The sequence below is a fragment of the Ochlerotatus camptorhynchus genome, unplaced genomic scaffold, assembly GCF_037179485.1.
Source record: "Ochlerotatus camptorhynchus isolate MF236.1 unplaced genomic scaffold, CSIRO-AGI_Acam_v1.1 ptg000503l, whole genome shotgun sequence".
Taxonomy (NCBI): Eukaryota; Metazoa; Arthropoda; class Insecta; order Diptera; family Culicidae; genus Ochlerotatus; species Ochlerotatus camptorhynchus.
Genome location: NW_027040988.1, coordinates 2,337,517 through 2,364,805, shown reverse-complemented (window position 1 = coordinate 2,364,805; position 27,289 = coordinate 2,337,517). Strand labels below are relative to the sequence as shown.

The following is a 27,289-nucleotide window of genomic DNA, read 5'->3' as shown; positions in this document are numbered from 1 at the left end:
AAAAATATTTAAAATCCATACACTAATAAAATTTCAAAGACTGTTTTATGTGTCCCACACATGAATTTTTGCAATGTGATCAACAAATTATATCTATGTTTAGGACACATACTTAATATGTGTACACATATTAATATGTGTAGCCGTGTGTAACCACACATACTATTCATTTGACTCATACATTCCATGTGTGTTTCTGGGTGGATTCTGTTTATGTGTGCTCACATGAAAATCATGTGGGATTTCACATGGAACTTCTTCAATAAAAATATGTGGAATTGTATTAGCACTACAAGCACAAGTAACAGACATTTGTTTCTGAAAATGATTAACATATAAATGATTGATGATTTGCTTTCGTTTTTCCGTGCTTGGGAACTCCCACGAAAAATTTGTTCCCATCCCGTCTACAAAGACTCAAACCAGCTGTTCCGCTTCACTCAATTGTCGCAGGTAGCACCGAACGCAGCTCGGTAACAACTTGTACATGCCATGTAATAGTAAAAATCGGATCATGTTTACCAACATTCCAAACTGGTGTGTGTGCAATGTCGCGTTATTTTCGTTCGAATTCTTCCATTCCACCGTCATTGACAGTTCCCAGATTCTCACTGTCGCGACCGCATGGTTTTTCTTGATTCCGCGTTGTGGCTAAAAATTTCGCTCGTAGTTTTACCAGAAAATTTGGATGTAAAATAGTGCAAAAGTTGTTAAAACTGTGTTCCACGACAAGATGACTACTACGGCAATCAAACGAAAACCGATTCCGGATGGGGAATGCCCTTTTGGGGCGAAAAAAGTGAAAGTTGAAAACGAGCAGAACGGTGTGGTGTCTCAGGAGAAGAAGATCAAAAAACCTAAAGTGAAGAAAACAACGGGTCAGCAAAACGGAACGGGTGGTAAGAAGGGGAAAGCTAAGCGAGATGTTGCGAATGAAGTGGAGAATGGATATGCGAAGGAAGATGCCGCTGGGGCACCGTCTAACAAAGTGGTGGAAAACTTCCGCCAGAAGCTGACAAAGGGAGTCGTTACTGTTGACAGTATGTTGATTGATACTGTTTTATAATTTCCTTGTAATAAATGAATATCAATTTTCAGCAATTCGACATTTCACCCGTGCGATTCAGGAAAATCCTTCCTATGCAGTGGACTATATCCGTGCCGGAGGTACATTCAAACCCCTGCTCAAAATCCTGGACTCAATGGATAAGGAAAAATTATCCAACATAGCGATTCTCCTTGAGCTGATCCATTACATTCTGATCGAGAGTGTAAATTACGGCGAAGTCCATGCCGATTATGCGAGTAAATGTGCCAGGAAGATTTTTACCGATTACAAGCCGGTGGTCTTGTCCTTGCTGAAAGGACAACAGGATGAGCAATTGCTGATGGCAGGGTTTCGTATTCTCAAAGCGATTTTGCTGGTGGATCAAAATTTTGGAAGAGATATTTTGCAACTGCTAGATGTTTGCCTACCGGAGATGGAAGTTGGCAAGTACAGACAGTCGTTTTCCAGTGGTACTCAGGAGTCGCTACGGGAAGTCTTCATTGACTTCAATCTGTCGTTTTTGATCGATACGAGTTCGGAACTCGTTCGTATGTGGCTAAGTCGTTTTCAACTGCTGAGTCCTTTGCTGAACAACTTGGTGTACGATCGAGCCGAGAATGTTATTTTCGTTCTGAAGACTATCCAGCAGTACGTTCTGGAATCGCACGAAATCGATAAATACATCTATAGAACCACATTTAGCACGGACATTCTGAAAGCCTTGGTCAATGTATACGAGTGGGTTGGACCAGCCAAGGAAGAAGTTGATTTGCAGATGAAAAATACCGTGTTGAACGCAGCGGAGAAGGTGATTCTTCCACTGTTGACTTCCAAAAAGTATCATCTGGTTCCAAAGGTCGTCGACCTAGGAAGAGGCAATTCTCGCCACAAACACATTCTGCTGGCATTGAAAAACTCACAACTGCACAAGCATCAGAAAAAGTTAGTCCTGAAGATATTCGAGGTTTGCCCCGATGTTCTCCCTGCAGTGTTGGAGAACTTCGGCACCCTGCTGAAAACGAAGAAAGTGGAGTGCAATGAATTTCTGCTGGAGATTCTTCGGCAACCAAATCCGGAAGAGGTCACAAAGCATTTCACCGCAGCAAATGCCAAACAGGTGTCGAATTTTGTCACAAAATCTACCCTCCCGAGGACTGTACTGGAATTTATAACCACTTCCATCAATAAGAAAGCTGCCACCGGATACTGTTTGGAATTTCTATCCGTAATGTTGACCCAGTGCGAGAAATACCTCGAGGAAATTTCCAAGCTTAAAAACCTCGACCAGTTCGACCTCAAAAAAGTCAAGTTCGATGTCATCAACCAGATCCTGGCGCTGTTCCCTACAATTGACGCCATCATGTCAGCAATGATGTTTCATCGTTTGGATAAAGCCGTCGCAAAGCCATACATAGCCATGGAACATGCTATGGACATCCTACTGGCTTGCATCCGAACCTTCCCTTCGTATATCGAATCATCTTCCTTCATCACGACCTACCGAAATATTCTGGACCCCGTGTACCGCCACCGCGCCATAGAGTATGAATATCTGCCGTACGAATTCAAGGCCATCAAGGTCGTAATAGCCCTCGAGCCGCAATCGATTGCCTTTAACTCGGAGCTCTTCCCATCGGTTCTCAAACTCCTAACAAAAGTCTACCTCAACGGAAGCCCCGAAATGCAACGTGAATCCACCACACAGTTGCTAACCCTTTTCCGCAATACCACCCTGTTTGGAAACAATCCCACCGAAATTGAAATCTGGTTCCAATCACTGTATCACACCGATCCTCTACTCGTACCGACACTGGTGTCCTTCTTGGCATTCTCCTTCCGCCAGGCTGCCGAACGACAAGGTATATTGGTGGAAAAAGACCACTCTTTGGTCAACGAAGCCTTCGAAAAGGTACGCCGGTCGGATTTAGATGATATGTTCGAACGAGTCGAAGCGGAAGCTGCTGGACAGTTGGAACAGGAGGAAACCGTCGAACTACCGGTGGCGGATAACTTTTTGATTTATATGTTCAATCCAAGCACGAACAAGCCAAAACAGTTCAATCCATATTTGGAAGCGGTTGCACTGAGATACTTCCACCTGCTACCGCACCCGGAGATTGTCGAAAACTGTGCGAAAAATGTTGAAGGAGAGCTGAAGAAGTATTTCAGCAAGTGGATCGTGGAGGGGAAGCTGAAGTCGTTGGATGGATTCGGAGAGAACAGTTCACTGGGTCGGTTGAGCAATGTGTTGCTGAAGAAGGAGAAGAACGTCCAGGCCGTTTTGCCGGAAGGTGAGTAAATTCTTAAATCGTTCTATTTATTTATTTTTTGTTTTACATGTAATGCATTTTCGAGCTAACTTTACTGGTCCACATTGCTCATAGTCAGAGCCGTATTCAGGATTTTGTGTTTGGTAGCAAATCCTCAATTTTGCGCTCCCAAGGTTACACATTTCTTGCTTTGCTATAAAATCAACCTTTTTATGTTTTTTATGCTCTCAGGGTAACTAGTAAACCGGGAAATAGACACAATCAGAAAAAGACGGGATTTGAAATCACTGTGAAAACACCAGGAAAGGTCCGTGAATTTGGAAGACCAATTGTGCAAAAAATATACTTCGTCCTCTCTCCGGGAATAAATAAGACATTGGTCATTGGAATGTTTTTTGCGCAATGTAGAATTTTTCAAACGGTGTGGGGTAAACTTCAAGGAAATTTTGAGGATAATTTCTGGTGGATTCTAAAGAAAATTCCAACGGGATTCCGAGAAGAACACGTCAAAGAACACACTTCAATGAATTGTTTGAGCGACGTTAAAAAAGTTAATATGCATTGAATCGAAACAGTGTAAAGTTTGATATTGATATTTTCACAGCATTCAGCGAGTTTAGATAGGCTTAACCCTTTCGCTAAGAACGCATTCAAGTCCTGATTTCAGTGTGAAATGAAAATGATTTCAAGTTTATTTATATTAAAACTTTATATTCCTTTCGAATGCCCCTCACCAATTTTGACAACGAAATGACAATCTAAATGTGACGTCTATTTTTGATGTAAAGAACGCCCAGTTAGCGAACAAGTACTGTAATGCAGATTATTATGTGCAGAATTTACATTTTAAAAGTGAATTTGCATGGGAATTAAAGATAGATGTTTGGTTTTCTTTATTTAAGAGACTTTCAGCCGTAGGCTGGTTCATATCGGGATTAAAGATTGAGTTATGAAATGCTTCGGTGATTTATTTTGAGAAATAATTAAAAACTCCTAGAGCTAGGGTGAGTTCCAGCAATTTTTTTGAATATTCTACAGAGAATTTTGAGAATGTTATAAAGAAAATTACTACGGATATCAGAGAGATGCTCATGTTTATTTTAGGGGTATTTTGAAACGAGAATGATTCTAATGAGAGCATTGAGAGCATAATAAAGAAATCCTCAATCTTTTAATTTTGTCAAACCTCTAAACGGAATCCCTTTGTGAAGAGCTTTGAGTGTGTTTGGTTTATTTCATTTTTATTTTGTTATAATTGCTTATCTTTCAACAGATACGCGTATTTCGTCTATTACTTGCAGACTTCATCAGTGACACTGGTTTTGAGTACTTGGCACTGATGAAGTCTGCAAATAGTTGACGAAATACGCGTATCTGTCAAAAGATAATCAATTATAACGGAATTAAAAGGAAATAAACCAAACACACTCAAATCTTTTCATAAAAAGTCTAAATTTTCAAGAAAAAATATAAAATCATATTGCACCAAGGTTATGTGAATTCACAAAGTGTTGACCAAGAGCATTGGCCTTTTCCACTGGGGTTATGAGTAAGGATGAATCCGAACTCTGATAAGGAGAGAAAAGAGGATTGATGGGCCTGGGCTTATTTTTTAAAATCTTTGCCATTTTCCAGAATGGCTTAGCACAATCTGGGAGAGAGCGAATCTTGTTTGCAAAATCGATATTTCTGAGATCCAGTACCATGAGACATGGATAATTTTGTTCAAACGGTTGCAATTGGTCTTCAGGTTAGGCAGCTCAGTACGCTGGTACTGCCTACGAATCGTGTTGCGGAGTCTAAAGAGGTCTTTAGTGGGGTCTGTCAAGGTTCAGAGTATTACTCACCTGTCTGGATACTGGAACACGTTGCTCCCTGGCTCGGGAAATCGCTTCATTGATGGAGCGCAGACACCGGTCGATGTCGTCGGTCGTTTCCAGGTGGACGTCATAGTCGATACTGGTGCACACGCTATTTCAAAACTACCCAAATTTGGGTAGAATCCACCCAGATCCGTCAAAACTGAACCTACCCAAAAATGGGTAAACTGTGTTGGAAGCAGTGATGAAAAATATCATGACACTCACGTAACACTCGTCTTCGCACCAACCGACTATCGCTGACAGATCGTTTTGTCACGCAGTGAGTGTTAGAGCCATGGCAAACAACAATCACCACTAATGGTCGCTGCTCACAAGCAAAACGCTACACTCGCTGCTGATGATAAAAAGCAGAACGAAAACAGTGACGACTTCTGCAGTACGATCATGAGAAAAAACGAAACGACAGAAGAAAATGAGAACAATGCCTACGCATTCCAAGTTCGTCTCGGCAGGCGCGACTGTGTAAGTTACAAACAAAGCAGGCAACATGAAACGGAAGCTGTTGGGCTCACTCACCAATACACTCAAATAAGCAAGTCAAGCAGCAACTGCTTCAAAACGAGCACAGATGAGTGTCGTGATTGTCGGGAATGACCAGATCGGTGATGGATCACAACAGAAGACGACATTCACCAGTTGCTTTTTACTTCTTTCGTCAACTTGATGGATGGTCTTGGAGAGAGCTTCAACGAGCACATTGATAGGAATATACAAAGCGTTACTACCATAGAGGTAACTCTAAGACCAGAAGGTCCCAAAGAAACGTGCTCAACTTTTTGGCTCAGCTCTGGTACTATCTTCGGTCCCAAGCTAATCGATTCACCCCTCGAAACATAGGAAAATCCACTAACCCCTCATTTTATCTGTCAAACTTTCATAGCGAATCAAAACAAACATTGTGTAGTACTAGAATTTCGACTAGAATGGGGTATGTTAATCGTTTGCTTGGGACCAATAGGCTAGTCAAGTAGTGAGCCAATTTATAATCGTTAGTTTCGTATTGATTGTTGTTACTACCATCAGCTGTTTGGCGATCGTGATTGTGATAGGTCGCAACTCTGGTTGGAAGTGACAAGTTGACAAATGGACAACGTCGATCGGATTGATGTCAATGTTGTTCATTTGTCAACTTGTCACTCCCAACACAGTTTACCCATTTTTGGGTAGGATCAGTTTTGACGGATCTGGGTGGATTCTACCCAAATTTGGGTAGTATTGAAATAGCGTGCAACGCAGTGTTGGAACCACAAACGAAGTGACAGACGACTAACTAGCGAAGAAATCAATTAAAATAGACCTTTTTGACGTTTAATCGTCTTTCTCTATCTAGCGCACATGGATGAATGGACGGTTTGTTTTCCCACTAATCTGTTTCCCTCTTGCCCGCACTTGTTTGATTTAAATGGTGCAGTAGTGTGCGAAGATTAAACGTCAAAAAGCTCTATAATGTGGTTCGCTGTAATAGAATTTTCTTAGAAGCTTGTGCCATCAACCACCAGATGGGTTAGATTTTTTGTTTTTATTTGAACAAAGTTGATTTTGTGTACAATGATTCTTTGACAGTGTGCAAAGAGCGTATCATTTTGTCATTTTTTATGCATTTCAGTTTTGAGCAGAGTGAAAAAGATAGAACCAAAACATTCTAGTATATTTTTGGCGAAAATGCTACACGCTATTTCAAAACTACCCAAATTTGGGTAGAATCCACCCAGATCGGTCAAAATTGAACCTACCCAAAAATGGGTAAACTATGTTGGGAGTGACAAGTTGACAAATGAACAAAGTCGATCGGATTCATGTCGATGTTGTCCATTTGTCAACTTATCACGCCCAACATAGTTTACCCATTTTTGGGTAGGTTCAGTTTTGACCAATCTGGGTGGATTCTACCCAAATTTGGGTAGTTTTTAAATAGCGTGTAGTACAATCCAGTAGTAGTGTTGCCATATGGTACAATCCAGTAGTAGTGGTGTTGCCATGTGGTACACTGAAAAATTGCAATAGTAGGTTAGTCACCAAAGTTTTCGAGCCGCTCCGTCTGTCACTTCGTTTGTGGTTAGAACTGCGACCAATCTACGCCGTGATGCTTGAAACTTGTTGATTGAGGAATCCGCTTCAGCCACCACCGGATAGTGGTCCAAGCTGAGTTCCTGATACACGACAGGCTGCGAGATGTTGTTGCCCATGTTCCTGATGTAGATACCGATGGTGGCGTGAGCACCGGATAGTCAACCGGGTGGGAGTGTCCGAACTCAATATGTTGTGGTGGTGGGGCCAAGCGATGTGCCAACTTCAACCCCGATGGCTTCGATAATTTTGAGTTGAAAGTACGGCAGCAGGTGGCAGTTGGTGTTACGCCTCACAGCAACGGCTACTCCCCCTCCTCTTGCACTGGTTCAGTCCCAAGAGAGAGGAGCCAGCTCAAATGACAGATGCTTTGTTTTGGTTGTCTTCTTCTTCTTCCTTTTTGTTGAAAAAATTGTTGATGGAAAGAATCATTCAAGCGAGGATGCGCGTTTGTCACTCGGTTTGTTGATATAGTTTTGCCGTCGGAGTGTTCAAACTTGTCGTGAACTGTATGTTGTGAGCAAGTATCTTACTGCAATTCTGAAGCTAATGCTATGTATCATGTTGCTGTATATATCATGGGTAGTATTAGCAGGAACAGTAATGTTTGTGAAACTTACGTCAACCAATGTGTTTTGCCTGTTCCATATGATAAAAATTATGGAAAATATTCATTTCTACTGGGCAGAGCTCGTCAGAAGCCATTAGTTTTTGTTACACGATCCATATTTTATTTTTTTATTTGTATTGAAGAAAGCATCAACCAGCATTTTGAAAATCACCTCCAGTTAACCAAGCATCAATTTTCTTCTCTTGAAAAGTCTTTAAAATCATTACCTTTGGAAATTCCTGGTTGCCACATTTTAAAAACCAAAATTATCAAAAGGTTTTTGAGATTCAAAGCAAAGTCAAATCGTACGAAGAAATCGCGTAAGCGAAAATATGATAGTCGAAGTATGCTAAATTGAAACAAAAACTTCAAATAAGAATCAAGAGATAACACAATAAATATGTCTTTATTTCACAAATTTCAATTATTTTAGTCAGAAATTTGAAATAGACCACCCACTCCTTCACAGTAGTCGCCAAATAGTCAATGTATTGTGCAAAAATATGGTTATTTTTTAGGAGCTCGCAGTAGCAGCGGCCGAATACTTGACCAACATTGTGCATTAGGTACGACTTTTAGCTTTTTCGGCATCAAAATGATTGTTGCTTGCTCCGATTTTCATACTTCTAGTGGATAGACGATAATCAATTTTTAATTACGTAACGATTGTTTACTTCAATCCCTACAAGTTGTCTCTATTTCAATGGAAAATAAATCCTTTGCGTGAAAACTACTAATAACACCCTCTCCCTGCTTCACAATAAGTAACAGAAACGCCGAACGTCCAAAAACATTTGTATTCTGCACCGTCATTAACTGCCATTTCAAAAAAACTATCTTGAAAAAAAAACAATACGCAAATTTTTTCCGATTAACAATACTTCCCCCACTTTATTGAATCAAAATTTCGGTTCGCAGTGACAGATCATGACTGGTTCGCATTGACGTTTACGCGATCGGCTTCAGAGCTAGCTGGCGCCTCTCTCTTGGGTTCAGTCGAGTCTCATGAGCCGAAGGTCCGATAGGTAGATGTTGACTTCCGTCCTTAGATGGGTTTCTGTGATGATCGATGTCGATCTCCTTAGCGAGCAGCTCGAAATGCTTGTTCTTCAACGAACAAGCGTTCCAATTTTCAATCTTTATAACTTCACGGTCCATACTTAGTGACAAGGGACAGGGCAGCATGAAGTTGTTCAGATCGGGTCTTGCAGGTGCGCAGGATGATTACGACCTCTGCCACGAGTGTCACAAGTTCCTTCGAGGTAAATGGGGAATCGTCGACGGACTCACCTGACACAGCACTGGCATACGATAAACCGGGGGCAGTGGAGGGACCTAGGTTCGGCTAGGACGCTGCAGCAGTGAGGCGATGCTGGGCTGATCGGCGGCTGCGGGCCGCTTGCTCTGTTGGAGAATACCCAGCGGAGCTGCTAAGGGCTCGTTGATTGTTGAGGGGAGGCGGTGCTAGGGTCGGGACCAGTCGACGGAGCTGGATTGCAGGGTACTAAGCATCAGTGATGGCCGGGGGCGCACAATTATTGCGGTGTCGACCGGTCTGGTTGCCTGTTGCCGCCTTTTGGCGAAGTTCATGCACTGCGTTACATCACTGTGTTGAGGTCTGTACGACTGCCAAGAGATGATGACTTGGAACAGATCCCGGATGTTGTCCTTCAGCCCGGCAAGTGTGGTGGAGCCCTTGATAAAGTGGACCAAGTGTGTAAATAATTTCCGTGTTTCGGGACCCAAGTCTCCTTCGGCCCCATCGCTGGTTGTCATCGCAAATCAGCATAGATGTAAATACCACATTAACCGCTGATTTGCTCCTGCTTGCTGCAGGACCCAGTGAGTACTAGTCCACAGAATACCCCTTGGGAGGTGTGTTATGTTCTAATTGAAAAAAAAAGTGATAACCTACCTAACTACGAGTATAACTTAACCTAACGTGTATGATCTGATGAGTTGACAAGTGTCTCTGAACCTTTCCAGGATAAAAACTCTCCGTTCTTCTAATGTCTGAATTCCAGCCAGGAGGTGGATCTCAGAATTTCTAGTTCGCTGGGGACTGTTTAGGATCATCCTAAGGATCTTGTTCTGGATCCTTTGGAGTTTGAGGTGATGGTATTTGGCGCAACTCTCCCAGATTGGCATACCGTACTCGATTACGGGAAGGATGATTTGTTTGTAGACAGCAAGCTTATTTTTCAGGGACAGGTTGGCCCTCCTGTTGATGAGTGATCTTATTAAGATGTTACATTTGGTTGTCGTTTTGTCAACGTGCTCACTGAAAATCAGCTTGCTGTCTAGTGTTAAGCCGAGGTAGACTACCTCTTTCGATCATTCCACCTCTGTGCCGTTCAGGCAGATCTTATTATTCTCCGACGGAACAAGTCTAGAAGATTTAGAGTGTGGAAAGATGATGACCTGGGTCTTTGCCGCGTTGATACGGATCTTCCAGCTGTTGAAATATTCTGACAGGACGTCCAGGCCTCTCTGAAGTTTAGCAGTCAGAGCTCCGATGACCCTACCATTGTAGACGATGGATATGTCATCTGCAAACAGATACAACGATCCACCATCAGGGAGAGCCGGCATACCGAAGGTGAACAGGTTTAATAGAATGGGGTCAAGTTGATGCATGTTGAAAGCATCCGATGTGATGCCATTCAGAGAGACTCGAAACGTCCTGTTTGATAGATAGTTATTTATTATCTTCACTAGGAAGATTAGAAGACCGTACTGCTGCAATTTGAACACCAGGCCATCATGCCAGACATTGTCGAACGCTTTTTCAACGTCCAACAACGCCGAGTCAGCTGGTAGACGGTCGAACGACCTTTCCGAAAACCAAACTGTTCCTCGAGTAACAAGTTGTTTTCTTCGGCACATGTAGGAGCCGGTGTTAGACTGCTCTATCGAACAGTCGGAGGCACAGATTAAAAATCAGTGCCAGATGGTTGTAAAATGTGGAACTGAAATATTTGAGTTCAAGATTCAGTATGTAGTCGAAACCTGGGGCCTTCGTTTTTTAGATGATTTGATATAGGCCAATAGTTCGTCAGCCGTAATTTCGGATTCCTCGGGAAAAATATTAGAAATCTGATGGTAGCTTCGTGAGGGCTGACGATGTTTTATCCGAGATTATGGGAGCTGACGAAGTGTTGACCTATCGCGGCAGCCTTCTCTTCTGGAGTTATCTGATGTACCGCTGGGTCGCTGGGACAATCCAGTGGGGTCAGTGGTGGAATGGGTCTTGGTTTATTTTTAAGGATTTTGGCAGTGACGTTTCCTTAACCTCAATCTACCTGTGCACCAACTCTCAAAACATAAACAATTATCAAAATATTGCTTGCAGTGGATAGATATCGAGTAACCTAGAAGATTAAGTGTATTTTTCAACCGATTCGAGTGTGAATATGGCATTCAATCTGGCTTTGAAAGTTGGTGCACAGGTAAAAAGTGAGGTTACGGGATGCCACTCAATTTTGGTTAGATTCCAAAAGGGTTTTGCACAATCTGGGAGAGAGCGGATCCTGTTAGCAAAGTTCTGATTGCTGAGGTCCACCATCCTGGCTTGGATGGTTTTTGTTAGGCGATTACAGTGGGTCTTCGAGACAGGCAAAAGCCAGAACGTTGGTAATGCCTTCGAGTTGAGTTACGGAGTCTAACAAGACCTGTATGGATACTGGCACGTGTTGTTCCCTGGTCCGGGATATCGCCTCCTCGATGAAACGCAAAAATCGGTCAACGTCTTCGGGCGTCTCCAGAAGGACACCGTAGTCGACAGTAAGAGTCGACACAGTGTTGGAACTGATCCCAACTGACGCGATGGTAGTTGCGTCGGGAAGCTTGGAATCGGTTGACGGATGTGCCCACATCGGCCACCACTGGATAGTGGTCCGAACTCACAGGTTGCAAGATGTTGTCTCACTTTTTTCTGACGAAGATGTCGATGGTGGAGTGAATACCAGACCGGCTCAAACGGGTGGGAGAGTTCAGCGCTATTATGGTGTAGTGAGCCTCTTGCAGGTCGTCGTTGAGAATTGTGCCGTTTTGGTTCTGTTGCCCCAAGCCTGGTGTTTGGCGTTCAGGTCGCCAGCGCTGATGTACTTCGCATGCCGTCGAGTTAATGTCTTTTCGCAGGTCTGCTGCCGACCCGTCAATGATGGTGACTTGTTTGGGACAGTAGGCCGCAATGATGGTAATAGGACCGACAGGAGTGGAGACTTCTACACCCATCGCTTCGATCATCTTCAGCTGGAAACTCGGTAGCAGTCGATAGCCACTCCACCTCCGCAGGAGCTGGTCCGGTCTAGCCTTACGAGCCGAAAATCGGGGAGGTGAACATTTATATCCGGCTTGAGGTGTGTTTCGGTGATGACGGCGATGTCAATGCTATGTCCATTGAAGAAATCAACGAACTCAATGATTTTGCTCTTGAGCGAGCAAGCGTCCCAGTTGACTATGTTGATGGCTTCACGGTCTATACTTTTGCAAGAGGGACACGCGAAGCTGATCAGGTAATGTCTTGGTGGTGCGCAAGATTTTGATCACCTCAGTCACAAGGATCACTAGTTCGTCGCTTGTGAGTGGAGAATTGTCTTCTGCATGCTTGGCATACACAATTTTGCTCGCGAACTGCTCATTTGCTAATAGCTTTACACAGAGTTGACGAAATATAGTTCTGTTTGAAGCAGTCGATTGAATAGAGTTTAAGCTTCTTATAGATACGTAAAAAAGGAGATTTTAATTCTAGTAATAAACTGTATTTGATTTTGCGTTGCAAAAATGAAGTAAGAAATGCTCGCTGCACATCTCGAACTTTAAGTGTAAAAATTCATGGGTGTTGATTCAAATGATTAGATTTACCTACTCTTTGCATGTCTGCAGTAAACTATGATCCTAATCTTCTTCTTCTTCATCGCATTTCAAGCTTATTGCGTACGGCATATTAGCTTATTGCGTGCTCTCAACTTAGTGTTCTAGATGCACTTCCACAGTTATTGATTGAGAGCTTTCGATGCCTATACCATTTTTGCATTAGTATAATTGTGTGGCAAGTACAATCATACTCTATGCCCAGGGAAGTAGAGAAATTTTCCAACCCGAAAAATCCGGGGATCGAACCCAGCCAACTCCTGCATGGCCTTGCTTTGTAGCTGTGCCTTTACCGACTGAGCTAAGGGAGGTCCCATGATCCTAATCTATCAATTACTTTAAAGAAATCTAATTTTCAACAACTGAGTAAAAAGTTATTAACAAATGAGCAGTTGGTGTGTACAACTGTGCATGCCAAGCATGGTCTTCTGACTCACCTAACACAGCACGGGCGTACGATAATCCCGGCCCAGCCATGGCTCGGCAGCGTCAGTGAGACGATGCTGAACTGTACGGTGGCTGGGACCCACTAGATCTGATGGTGGAAGTTTGGTGGAAGCGGTGCTAGATTCAGGACCATACAACGAGCCTGAAGTACTGGAAACGTGTCCATGTTGAGAGTAGGAGCACGATTATTGCGGTGGAGACCGGGTTGGTTCCTCGTGGAAGCCTGTTGTCGGATCAGAATGAAGGGTGCTCGCTTGCGACATCTCTTATCGCTGCCCAGGTGGTTGGAATCACAGCTCACGCACTTAGAATCACTATCTTATTCCTTCTTGCAGGCGGTAGTATTGTGAGTCCCAGCAGTCCAGCACATTAGCCACAACGAGCCTTCATGTGAAAATTATTAATACCGTGCCCAAATGCCAGACAATTAGTGCACTGTGTCACGTAACAGTGCCGAGGGCGAATGAATGCTCCCACTGAATCACGATATTGAACAGCGCGTGAATCTGCCGCAGAGCAGCCAGACTGGTGTAGCCCTTATCGAAGTGCACCAGGTACAACTGGTCCCGTAATGCACTGGTTTCATCACGTCTAGCAATGGGAAAAAAATTGATTGGTTGCAGATGAAGGCGCTCCAATTCCGTGGAAAACCATGGATCACCATTTTCAGTGGTTTGCTTCCAGTTACATCGTGAGTATAGAACTCAAACCGGTTCAGCTGTGTGCCAACAGCTTTGTAGTCCGCCAGCGTCGAGCACAACGAACGACTCGAAAGAGCTAGTGAAAAGAAACCCGGACTGTACAACTTGACGGTTTGTTTACCTCTACCCTTGTGCAGCATGGACAGTGATGTTTCACTATATAGACCTGGCACTATGATCCTCTTCTGTGCTTGAAATTGAAATTGAAAATGAAATAAACTCGAAGCTTTCTGCTCTAAGCGAAACAGCTTCAAAATATTCCGCGAAATACCGTGAAATTCATACAACCTCCAAAGATCGAGAACTGTCCTGGCCACGTCCTTAAAACTGATGGTGATATGAAAGTAAGGGTATGCGATATATCGAATATTCGAGTATTGATCTCATTTAAGACTATACATCCAGTACTGCAGTCTGCTTAAGGTGATACTCTAGGGAAGCCATAGCGTGAAACTTCAAAGGCACAAATGTCAGCTTCTACAAAACATACAAATTTGAAATTGCTTCTCTCTGTTTGTAGTGGCACAGCAAGCAAGGAGTAGCAATTTCAAATTTGTTATGTTATAAAAGGAAACAATATTCTCATTCTCAATATATACTTTTCTTTATCATTACAGGTCCTTCGCACCGCTGCGAGCTGGTCTACTTGATCCACGAAACCATCTTCTACGCCACGCAACTAATCGAGCTGGGGAAATTCGATTCCAGTTACTCAACCGTGTGCTCATTCTACTTGAACAACTTTCTCGAGCTTCTACTAACCGAAGAAGCGGACCTTAAAGCAGAGGATCACAAGCTGGGTGAAGTCCTCGAGAACATCTTTTGCCACCGTCCCGTTCTCTATCAGCACTTCACCATCGCCAATCAGAAAAGCGAAACCTCCACTGTCGTAACGAACTTCATCTACGAACTGATGAAGAAGTTGCAATCGGTGCCAAGCTTTTCCCACTACACGATGCTGTATTCGAACAAGATCGTCAACGAAATCATTTCCTCGTCGGCGAAGAAGAGTAGCTTTGAGTTGAATTCATCACTGATGGAGAAGTTGCTGGAGATTTTCCAACTGAACGAGCGACACTGTGTCAGTTTGCTGAAACACTACTCTAAGCTATCGCATAGAAAGTTCATCAACGAGAAAAATGAGAAAACCTATCACTTCAATTTGCTGACGACGGGATTGCAAAAGTTGGCTGGTAATCGTGACCACTTTCTGGATCGCGAAACAATTGGCAGTATTTCCCAGATCTACGTGGATTTTATTCGGGAGAATGGGAACGAGTTAAATTTGGAGACTTTGGAAGTGGCTCTGCAAAATTACTTGGATACGTTCAGTCACAACATTGGCCATCTGAAGGTGGATTTCTTCCGGTGCTTCTTCGAAAGTAAGCGCATCGGAAAGCCGATGGTTAAATTGGCGGCCTTCCTACTGGGAAGAGATACTCGATTGAGCAGTGTTTTCCTTGAGTTGATTCAAGGAAATGTTGCGAAGAAGGAACTGGTTTATCCACTGATAAACGTTGCCTTTGCAAAAGGAGTCTTTGAGGGAAACTCGGAAAGTACCAAAAAAATTCTAAATGTGGTCTACAGTGAGTTCAAGAGTGGTATCAGCAAAACTATCGAAAAACCTGGTAAGGCAGCTGTTATATACAAGGAGAACTCAATCGCTAACCAGCAACTGATCCGTATCTGCATGCCCAAGAACGAATGTGTGGATTTCGCTAAGAAGAAGCTGAAAATCGATTCCTTGGAAGTGTACCAGCTCAAGCTGATGATGGAAATCTACCGGAAAGCCCTCGACGGCACAAAGAATGATGCTGCTCAGGATAAGGTTGTCTACGTGAACGTTATCAATGTTCTGCTGCAATTCTACAACATTTTGCTGAAGGTTGGAGACCTTCTCAAAGAAGTGAATAAACTGAATGAGTTGATTTTGGAGACATTCTCGTGGGTTCAATTGGGCAAGACTTGCAAACACTTGAGCGACATGGAATTCAAAGAAATTACTGACACTGCCAATTGGTCTAATTTCTGCAAGTTTGCTCTAAAGCTTGGAATCGACATTCAAAAGTCCCCAGATCATCCCAATCGGCACGATGAACGGCTGCATGTGCTGCTGAAAATCGCCGCCGTATTGGTAGATCTGTTCTACAAGGACAACAGCTCACCTCCGGATGTGGCCACTTTTTACGAATTGACTTTGTCTCATTCCCGCTTCCTGGACGTCCTGCTGGTTCCTTTCCAGTTTAAGATCAAGACATCACTCGTGCAACTATTGCTTATGTTCGCTCGTAAAAACCCCTCCGTGATGAACAAAAAGCACGTTCCTCTACTGCTAGGTGCGTACGGTGCAACGCTCACCGAAGGCAATCGGTATATTCTGGCCTTGATTCAGTTGTACGAACGGTCAGGCGTCCACATACACGAATACCGCCCATTCCTGTGGGGAGAAACTGCTATCAAACACTTTTCCCTGGGGCAAGATTCAACCGATAAGCAGACACTCTTCCGAATCAACAATTCAGAAGTTTTCAATCTGCTCAACAAGGAAAAACTGCTCAACACACTCAGCAGTTTCCCTATTTGGCGAAAAATGGACGCCGGAGCACAACTTCCGGAAGTGAATTTCGATGATCTAAGGAAGGATCGTGTCCAAATCAGCGGATATCATGCCACAACGGATATTGAGCGCTTCGTTGAAAATGGACACCTCAAAGACAAAAAACCTGCCCCCGACATGTTGTACAATTGTGCTGGTAAACGAGAAGTCCTAGCGGCTATTTACGATCCAGCGTTCCTGTTGCCGATGCTGGGATACCTCTTTGCCCCGGAAAGCTCTGATCTGCTCGATGTTGCCGGCAAGAATGGAGCTCTGGCCCTGCCGTTTGCGTGTCTTGCTAGTGAAGATGAGGTGATGCGGTTGGCTGCTGGTAGTGTCATAGTGCGGATCAAGGGACATTTGGAGCTTTCGAGGTTAGTATTTTCCAGCACCCACATAAATGTTGTAATTATACCCAAACGAAGCATTTCAAATACCATCCCATTACAGAAAATTCATCGACTCCCAATTTTGGTTGCACCTGTTCACTGCCGTCCAAAATGGCCTAGCCACCCTGGGGAAAATCAAACCACCGGGTCAGGATCAACCCGCCACAGTCACGAAGAAAAACCTTTCGAAACCGGCCTTCCTACCAACTCTTTTCATCGGGGAAACAGTCAACATCCTCTCGGACGTCTTGAACGAACTGCACTCCACCCTAACGCACTACTTCCTGCTAAAGGACACATTCGAATTCAAAGCCGTTCCTAACTTTCTAGTTATGTTCCACAGTTCCGAAGTTAAACACAACAACCACCGGGTCTTCATCCTGGAAACAATCTACAATGGTTTAAAAACGCACGACGATTTTATGATCCTCCGCCATTCTCCGGTGATCCGAGCCCTGATGGACTTCTACGGATCTTCGCTGTCCAATCGAGATCTAAACATTCTCATCCTGAACACCCTGAACAGTATCGCCAAAATCCCGAAATCTTGTGAAGTCATGATCAATTCAGTTGGATTCCTGACGTGGTTAAGCGAGCGAATCGAAGGAATCGAGAGCTTCCACTTCGATACCATCGAAGCCTTTCTGGGAATCATAAGCAACATATGGTATTCCGCCCAGATCCAACGGCAGAGCTACAACATGAAACAGTTCAGCCGATCAGTACTGATCATGGTATTGAAATTCCTGCCACTGCTTTCAACCCGAAGTTCCAGTAAGACGCTCACAAGGTTTCTGAATCTGCTAGAAAAGACGACTACGGAAAACGCACGTAATATGGTGCTGGTTAGTGAGGAAGTGCTGGAGCTGATGCTGGCGTACTTTGAGAAGCTGTTCGAACAGCAATTCTGGTACGTTAAGTACGTTAGGACGAATGGAAGTGAAAATGGCCAAGATTGTCAGTCGCTAGGCGAGAAGATGGTGGCGCAGGGTATGGAGCAGAGTACGATTCATGTCGTACTGACGCTGAGAAGATTCGTCATTCGATGGCAGAAGGCTCAGGTAAAAATTAGCAAATAAGCTTAAAGTAAAAGTTTTGATTTTTTCTAGATGTTTACTATTTTATGATGTATAAAATAAGATGTATGTTGGAACAATGTTGGCATTTTTAGTCTAGTTATGAAAGTGAAAGAAATCCTGTATACGAAGCTTGTAGCGGCTGCTTTCCCGGAAACCAGTCCGAGGACCGTTGCAATTCACTGATTTTGACGTAGGACTACGTCTGCGATTTCTATATGGGGGTACACTTTGTGAAAACCAAAAATGGAACATGTAACAAAATTATGAAAGATTTTGAACGTTAATAACTCAGCTGCCCCTAGACCAATTTCAATAATTTGATCACCAATCGATCAGAAATATTTCTACGCATCTGTTAAATTTAAGATTTTATCATGTTTCAAAATGTCACTATTGAAAATTGCTTGAATGTGCAACTACTGCTATGATTATTAAAATGATCACCGATTGCCTGCGAAAAGCAATTTCTCTAACACAGATTTCAAAGTTGAATTCCATCCGGTCTCACCAAACGGTGTTTATTCAATCACCGCGTGTGGTGAGTGGTGGTTTTCTCCAGTACATACCGAAAGGCTCCCCACAAGCAGCTAGCTATCAAGGCTGGCCTCAACCGCTGATCGGATTCAGTTCCAATCATCGTGTGTGGTTGTGTCCGGTCGTCGGCATCAGTAGCAGCAGCACCAGCAGTGCTTTCGGCACGTGGCGTTGAACATTGTTCTCCAGTACACAAGTGCAGCCCACTTAGCATTCATAGAAGGAGGAAGAAGCCGCACCGCTATTGATCGGAATCAGTAGCTCTTCGTGAGTCGCTGTGGGCCATCTATGTCAAGCGCATCATACTAAAGAGTATAAACAAATAGACATGTTTGGTATGCACAGTTGTACACACCAACAGCTCATTTGTTAATAACTTTTCACTCAGTTGTTGAAATTTGTTTTTCTTTAAAGAAATTGATAGATTAGCATAAACAAATACACTTTATTACTAGAATTAAAATCTACTTTTTTTACGTATCTATAACAAGCTTAAACTCTATTCTATCTACTGCTTCTAAAAGAACTATGTTTCGTCAACTGTGTGCAAAGTTATTAGCAAATGAGCAGTTAGTGACCAAAACTATGTATGCCAAGCATGCAAAGAGAACCCCACTCAAATTCCTATTGCTACACAAGTCACAAGCTCCTGCTGCAGTTAACAAATAGGATTTATTATATAAGACCACGTAGTTCTACGTCACCAATGCGTACAACCCCATAGGGCTGTAACTTGTAGTTTTTTTGTATGTGATTAGTGTCAACCATATATTATTTACTTATTTAGTATTTCATCTTCATCTGACTAACAGTCTTAATGAAGTTTCGATGGGGAAAAGCCTGAATGAATGGCGCAAAATCCCATATCTTTTCTCACAACATATACAATAATTTAAAAGCGAATCATACCAAAAATAAACGAAAATAGAATCATAACATAATAATTTAAAATCGTGGACCATATAGCATACAAAATATCGTCCTTGGGCATGCGGTTGTCAGGTGCCAAGCTAAGTCCTCGTCAGAAACATGAAGTCACCAGGGTAGAAAAAAAGAACAGGTACTACAATATTTGCAACGAATAGAGTAGTTCACTTAATGTCATTGCTCAATGTAGCAGCAGAAGCGTTAGTCGAACAGCAAGTACATCTGGTTGAACCTGGCTGACATGATAGGATCATACTGACCATACAAAGCATTGCGAGATTCGAGCATCAAAAAATCACAGTGGCGAAGGATTCGTTACGGTGCGTAAACATTCAGCTGCGCGAGGAACGAACGGTGAAACAGATGTGGGCAGCGCTGGAAAATTCGTTTGCCAAGATATCGCTAGCGACGCAGAACCTGGTATGGAAGCAGCTTGAAAGTTTGAAGATGAAGGAAGGTGAATCAATGCGAAATTATTTGGTGCGTTTTGATGAACTTATCCGGCACCCATATTCTTGTTTTCGTTCGAACCATAATTGGGTGAAAAGGTTTTGGGTAAAAAAGTGAATCAGCCCATCAATCAATATGGTACGAATTAGAAGTCTACTGTATTTGCGTGCGATAAGGATAGATCAAGATCGAAGAAGTTTAATGGCAAGTGCCATAAGTGCGGTAAGAAAGGACACATAAAGAAGGACTGCCAGCAGAAGAGCTACAGTGAAACAAACGTAGCTGCTGGAAGCAAGGCGGCAAGTTACCGTATGCGTGATAATGTTTGCACTAGAAATACTCAGAGGGAGAGATAGGCGGAGATAATGTTTTGAGCCAAATGAACTGCCAAAATCTGAGCCAATCGAACATTCCTATTAGAGTTTTTGTCCGAGGATTTCTCATTCTTATTCATTAAATTTAAGAGTATTGCAATCGAACAGAAATTCAATCACCTTTATGTTTCGTATGCTTCTCAAATTCAACTAGTTTTTGGAATCAAAAACAATATTCTAACTCTATTGATTAATTGATCTTAGTTTGTTTATTAATGGCACCAAGAAATGTGCAAAATATTGCGATGTAATCAATTATTATTTTTCACGCAAATAGAATCAAAAATAAAAGTCATGTAAAATGCTGGCTTCTAGCAAGGGTTGCAAGATATTTTAGTACAAATCCCTGCTACCGAATTGTATTTTGTTTTCTCCGCCTATCTTTCGCTCTGAGTATTTCTAGTTTGCACCATCGTACAAATAAGGTTTCCGTTTCACCTGTGCATACAATGCCTTGGTTTTCTTTGCATGCACGTAACCTATAGCTCATACCGTAGTAGCATAGAGGTAACTCTAAGACTAGAAGGTCCCGAAATAACGTGCTCAACTTTTTGGCTCAGCTCTGGTACCAACAATCAATACGAAACTAACGATTTTAAATTGGCTCACCACTTTAGTAGCCTATTGGTCCCAAGCAAACGATTAACGTACCCTATTCTAGTTGAAATTCTATTACTACACTATTTTTGTTTTGATTCGCTATGAAAGTTTGACAGATAACATCAGGGGTGTGTGGATTCATGCAGAACATGCAGGGGTGAGTGAAATAGCTTGGGACTGCTTGGGACCGTTGTTCTGGTACTGAGTGAGCCAAAAATAATAATGATTTTCTTCGGGACCCAGTGGTCTTAGAGTTACCTCTATGGTAGTAGGCTGTGTATAAAAGAAAATGATTTACTTAGTTTGACAGTTGCACCATAGAGGTAACTCTAAGACTAGAAGGTCCCGAAATAACGTGCTCAACTTTTTTGCTCAGCTCTGGTACTCTCTTCGGTCCCAAGCTAGTCGATTCACCCCTCGAAACATAGGAAAATCCAATAACCCCTCATTTTATCTGTCAAACTTTCATAGCGAATCAAAACAAACATTGTGTAGTAGTAGAATTTCGTCTAGAATGGGGTGCGTTAATCGTTTGCTTGGGACCAATAGGCTAGTCAAGTAGTGAGCCAATTTAAAATCGTTAGCTTCGTATTGATTGTTGGTTGCACCATGACGAAGTGGCAGCGTATTCGTGATTTGTCCCACGCGCAAATGTCGCAAAAAGACATTTCAATCGCCGTGGGAGTGTCCCGGTGGACCGTCAAAAGCGTTTTAGACCGAAAAAAGAAAGGACAACTATCCGCGAAGATGGCCACAGGTCGTCCGAGGTCAGCTCGGGTTCCGAGGGTTAGTGCTGCTATCAAAAGGAAGATTCGGGTGAATCCAGTGCGTTCAATAAGGAAAATGGCAAAGGAACACGGGATCAGTGACTTTACGGCAAGGAAGATCGTAAAGGAAGATTGCGGGGTGAAGTCGAGGGCCCGGAAAAAAAAACTCACATGATTATCAACCGCATCCGGGAGCTACGCGTCGAACGATGCAAGAAAATCTTGAACTTCTTTAAGCGAACAAATTCGGTAATCCTGTTTACCGACGAGAGCATGTTTACCGTCGATCCCGTATCAAATTCCAGAACCGACCGGTATATTAGTTCTCTTCCAGTAAAAAACGTGGCCGACGAGCACAAGAACGTGTATCTGACGAAGTATCTTGCTAGTGTTATGGTGTTTGGATTGGTGGCTTCCGATGGCAAAAAAATGGACCCGGTGTTCATTCCAGAAGGCGATAAGGTCAACACGGAGGTCTACATCGGAATTTTTATTGGGCTGAGCTAGCAGGTGAAACAATAACATCGGAATTAATTGGTTTGATAATAAAAGTAAACTGATTTATTCAACACATGTGTACAGTTCGAGAGAAGAAACGATAGTAAGCAAAATGGGCGATCGCAGTAGACGGTGCGATCGCATAGAAAAGCGTCTCTCATTTTAAGTTGTGCTTTCGCTATGACAGCACGCAAACAAGCTTTGCGCTGCTGGGTTCGGCCGTTTGGGGGTTCGGCAATTGTTGCCTCCCATCCAATACTCCTCCTCAACGGATGCCAGCATCAAAACCAAGCATCGAAGAAAATTTCAATAACTTGATCCTGCCCAACGGTTTGGTAAGTACGTCCGCTACCATCTCTTCAGTCGGACAGTAGACCAACTCAAGAATCTTTCCATCACAATGTTCTTTGACGTAGCATTCTCTAGTCTCGATGTGCTTCGATCGACGACTGCTTCTTTCTGATCCGACAAACTTAATGTAACTCTGGTTGCCTTCCATTATTTTCACCGGTTCCATCACAGGTTCGCCGAATTCCTCCATCAGTTTTCGAAGCCATACTGCCTCCTGACTTCCTTCACTTAGAGCAACGTACTCGGACTCCATCGATGACAAAGTCACGCAGCCCTGCAAACGACTTGCCCAAGACACTGCTGCACCAGCATACAGAAAAACGATGCCTGTCGTTAACTTCCGAGTCTTGAAATCACCAGCCCAGTCTGCGTCGGAATACCCCATCAATTTTCCTTCTGGATCTCCGTACAGCAGACGCCAATGTTTCGTCGCCTTCAAGTATCGGACCACACGCTTGGCTGCTACCCAATCCTCTTCCCGCGGTGCACTAACACTTCTTCCTAATACTGAAGCACTTACTGCAATGTCCGGCCTTGCACAGACTGCAATATACAGTAGAGCTCCAACTAGGCTTCTGTATTTCGTAACATCCTCCAGAAGCGGACTCTTGTTGTCAGCCTTCGTGAATCCTTCTTCCATTGGAGTCTTCGCAACCTTTGCGTCACGAAGTCCAAATCGCTCAGCCACACGGTTGATGTAGCCTTCAAGAGAGATGCTGTACTTCCCTTCCGATCTGGTAACCTCCAGACCCAGAAAATAGCTCAAATCACCGAGATCAGTCATCTCAAATTCCTGTCTCAGTGCATTATAGATTTACTCTATTTCAGCATCGCTTTCACTTCCAACCAGAATATCGTCCACATAAACCAGCAAGTAGACGCGCTTTCTGTTGACGATCTTCGTGTAGAAGCATGGATCAGCCGTACCTTACTCGAAGCCTAGCCCTAGGAGAAGGGAATATAGCCGGTGGTTCCAACAGCGGGCCGACTGCTTCAACCCGTATATGCTCCTCCTCAAGCGACAGACCAACGTCTCCTTGCCTTGGACTTCGAACCCAGTTGGCTGTTTCATGTACAGCTCCTCTTCAAGTTCTCCGTACAGATAGGCCGTCTTTACGTCGAAAGGCTTCAGGGTCAGGTTTCGCTTACTCGCAACGGCCAGCAAAGTCCTCAGCGTAGTTTGCTTTGTCACAGGAGCAAACACCTCATCGTAGTCCTGTCCGAACTTTTGACTGAACCCCTGAGCTACCAACCGCGCCTTGTACTTCATCACCTCGCCAGTTGCATTCCGCTTTAGCTTAAACACCCATCGGCATCCCACAGGCTTACGACCTGCAGGTAACTTCACAAGATCCCACGTTCTATTAACAGCATGTGATTCGATTTCAGCTTCCATAGCACTTTTCCACTCGGTCCGTTGCTTGCAGCTGACCGCTTCCTTAAAAGTGCTTGGTTCTTTCAGCTCCTTGGACGAAAGATCACCGACTGCAAAGATCTCTTCGATCAATCTTTTCGGTGCAACTCCTTTGCTCGACCTCATTGAACGCCTAGCAATCTCGTCCAAGGGAAAACCTCTAAATGACAATTCCCCTTCAGATGGATTCTCGTACAACGTGGTATCCAAGCTCGTATCCATGTTCGAATCCGCTACTTCATCATCGTCATGATCTGAAACTGAATCCGTTTCGGTGTGTGTATCCACTGGTGGATTCTGATCGCCACTCGATCCCAGTGATACTAACACCATTCGATCGTCCGTACCTTCTGCAGACGATTTCTTCTTGAGCGACTCGGATTTCCTTCCTGACGGCTGCAGGATCACTGGTTGTTCACCTGTATATTCTTCGACCCGCGTTGAATCGCTCAAGCTACCAAACTCCAAAAATTTGGCATCCCTGCTGATAGCGATCCAATCATTTTCCGTATCCAGGAAACGGTATGCTTTTCGCCCTTCCGCGTATCCAACGAAGACCATCTTCGTTGCCTTCTTGTCCAGCTTCCGCCGCTTCTCCTTGGGCACAACTCCGCCAACAAACACCTCACCATCTCTACTTCATACCGGTTATTACGTTTGGCCTTCCCATTCTGCTGCGGTGAATAGGGTGCCGTTTGCTGCAGAATAATACCAACAATCAATACGAAACTAACGATTTTAAATTGGCTCACCACTTTAGTAGCCTATTGGTCCCAAGCAAACGATTAACGTACCCTATTCTAGTTGAAATTCTATTACTACACTATTTTTGTTTTGATTCGCTATGAAAGTTTGACAGATAACATCAGGGGTGTGTGGATTCATGCAGAACATGCAGGGGTGAGTGAAATAGCTTGGGACTGCTTGGGACCGTTGTTCTGGTACTGAGTGAGCCAAAAATAATAATGATTTTCTTCGGGACCCAGTGGTCTTAGAGTTACCTCTATGATAATACCATAGAGGTAACTCTAAGACAAGTAGGTCCCGAAGAAACGTGCTCAACTTTTTGGCTCACCTCTGGTACTATCTTCGGTCCCAAGCTTGTCGAGTCACCCCTCGAAACATAGAAAAAACCAATAACCCCTCATTTTATCTGTCAAACTTTCATAGCGAATCAAAACAAACATTGCGTAGTACTAGAATTTCGACTAGAATAGGGTACGTTAATCGTTTGATTGGGACCAATAGGCTACTAAAGTGGTGAGCCAATTTAAAATCGTTAGTTTCGTATTGATTGTTGATAATACCGTTCTCGGCCAGGTAGCTCCTTAAAGATGCACTAGAATACTCCCCGCCTCGGTCTGTTCGAATAACTTTCGGAGCACGCCCAAACTGGTTCTTCACCAACTCACAGTATTCCCTGATCTTCTGTTCAGTGTCCGACTTTGCTTTCAACAAATAAACTACCGTGTAGCAACTATAGTCGTCCACCATCGTCATGTAGTACCGTACCCACTGGGTGTTGCCTTCTCCATTGGCCCTCCAAGGTCTGAATGCACTAAATCGCCCACAGCTTCAGACTTGCTGCTGGATTCTTTTGGAAATGGTATACGGCTCATCTTTCCTTCACAGCACACTCCACAAACGAACTGAATCTCACATTTCTGCATTTTCAGCCCGAAGCACAATCCTTCACGCACTATCTTTGATACCGCCTCAGGATCACGATGCCCGAACCTTCGATGCCACAGGTGCTGACACAGGTCCGGATGCGCAGCCTTGGTCACAAGTGCTTGGTGAGAAAATTGCTTCAAGCAGTATAAGCAACAATCAATACGAAACTAACGATTTTAAATTGGCTCACTACTTGACTAGCCTATTGGTCCCAAGCAAACGATTAACGTACCCTATTCTAGTTGAAATTCTATTACTACACTATTTTTGTTTTGATTCGCTATGAAAGTTTGACAGATAACATCAGGGGTGTGTGGATTCATGCAGAACATGCAGGGGTGAGTGAAATAGCTTGGGACTGCTTGGGACCGTTGTTCTGGTACTGAGTGAGCCAAAAATAATAATGATTTTCTTCTGGACCCAGTGGTCTTAGAGTTACCTCTATGGTTATAACATGTTATAGCGCTATCTCATTGGTGGTTTCTGTGTTGCAATTAGTTGACAACCGTTATTACATGTTATAACTCTCCAGTCTGGACAGCGTTCAATGCTGTGGTAGATTATGTAGATTACAGCAGATATGGTTTGTTCTTTAATTTTAATGTGATTTACAAGATTTCTTTTTGTGGATACTTCTCCCTTGTTCTCTTGGTAAATTTTTTATTGATCTAAGACTAAAATATACAAAACATATACACCCTGTAAAACGAACCTCCATTCTGGAAGATAAACATGCCCCGCCAAATGAACCTGCTTCGATTTCCTTTTTTGGTTGATGTGAGCCAGAAGAATCAAAATGTAGACGACCACTGTTAGTCATGATGCCTGGAATAGTCAAAGGCCGCAAATATTTTTGAAGAAATTACATGCGCTTTATAAATATTCTGTACTTTAAGTTAATATTACTTACGATATTCTATTTTTCTATAAGTTATGCATGTGGAGTAAGGTTTTTAAAATAAAATAACACAGAGCAAAACAACATAATGAACTCGCGACCACCGTTTCAATGACTTCAAATCTTCCCGATACGATCGGCCATGTACCGTATGCGTGCTAATGTTTGCACCATTAAGCAATGTCCAAATTAAAAAAAAATCTCAAAAATTTCGTTTTCGAGTTTTTTTTTATTTATTCAAAGGTGGGATGTTTCTCAGAGTCTTAAACTATGTTAATCATCGATCGAGTTTCCACTTGCTGCAATTACGGCCTCCATACGCTTCCGGAATGCACGGCAGGTTCCAATAACGTAGTCTGGATCCATTTCTCTCCAGGAACGGGTCAATGTTTGTCTGAGGCTTGCTGTACTCGGGTGGCGTTTACAACAGGCCTTGACCTTCATGACGCGCCATATTGAGTAATCCAGCGGATTAAGATCGGGGCTCGATGGCGGCCACATATCCTTCGCCCAGAACGGAAGATGTTCCTGCAACCACTTCTGAGTGCGGTTAGAGGTGTGGCACGGAGCCCCATCTTGTTAAAATACAACATTTGGCTTCAGACCGTACTATTCTTTGATCCACGGAAGAACATACTTACTTAAAATTCCGATGTAGGCCTCCGTGTTGACCTTATCGCCTTCTGGAATGAACACCGGGTCCATTTTTTGCCATCGGAAGCCACCAATCCAAACACCATAACGCTAGCAAGATACTTCGTCAGATACACGTTCTTGTGCTCGCCGGCCACGTTTTTTACCGGAAGAGAACTAATATACCGGTCGGTTCTGGAATTT

At 43.3% G+C, this 27,289-nt stretch overlaps 1 protein-coding gene across 1 annotated transcript; it reads left to right on the top strand.

Moving 5' to 3' along the window:
- The first annotated feature begins 633 nt into the window (after positions 1 to 633).
- Positions 634 to 18,027, top strand: LOC135712698 (uncharacterized). The gene is made up of 4 exons (XM_065235681.1): positions 634 to 1,040; positions 1,099 to 3,339; positions 14,519 to 16,871; positions 16,948 to 18,027. Exons 1-4 carry the CDS (start codon positions 734 to 736, stop codon positions 17,963 to 17,965), a joined length of 5,919 nt encoding a protein of 1,972 aa, XP_065091753.1. The 5' UTR covers positions 634 to 733; the 3' UTR covers positions 17,966 to 18,027.
- The last annotated feature ends 9,262 nt before the right edge of the window (positions 18,028 to 27,289 follow it).

Excerpts from the sequence above, each read along its gene's own strand:
- LOC135712698 (XM_065235681.1), top strand. The coding sequence starts at position 734 with ATGACTACTACGGCAATCAAACGAAAACCGATTCCGGATGGGGAATGC. Across the intron at positions 3,340-14,518 it reads CCAGGCCGTTTTGCCGGAAG|GTCCTTCGCACCGCTGCGAG; the intron begins GTGAGTAAATTC and ends TTATCATTACAG. Across the intron at positions 16,872-16,947 it reads GGACATTTGGAGCTTTCGAG|AAAATTCATCGACTCCCAAT; the intron begins GTTAGTATTTTC and ends ATCCCATTACAG.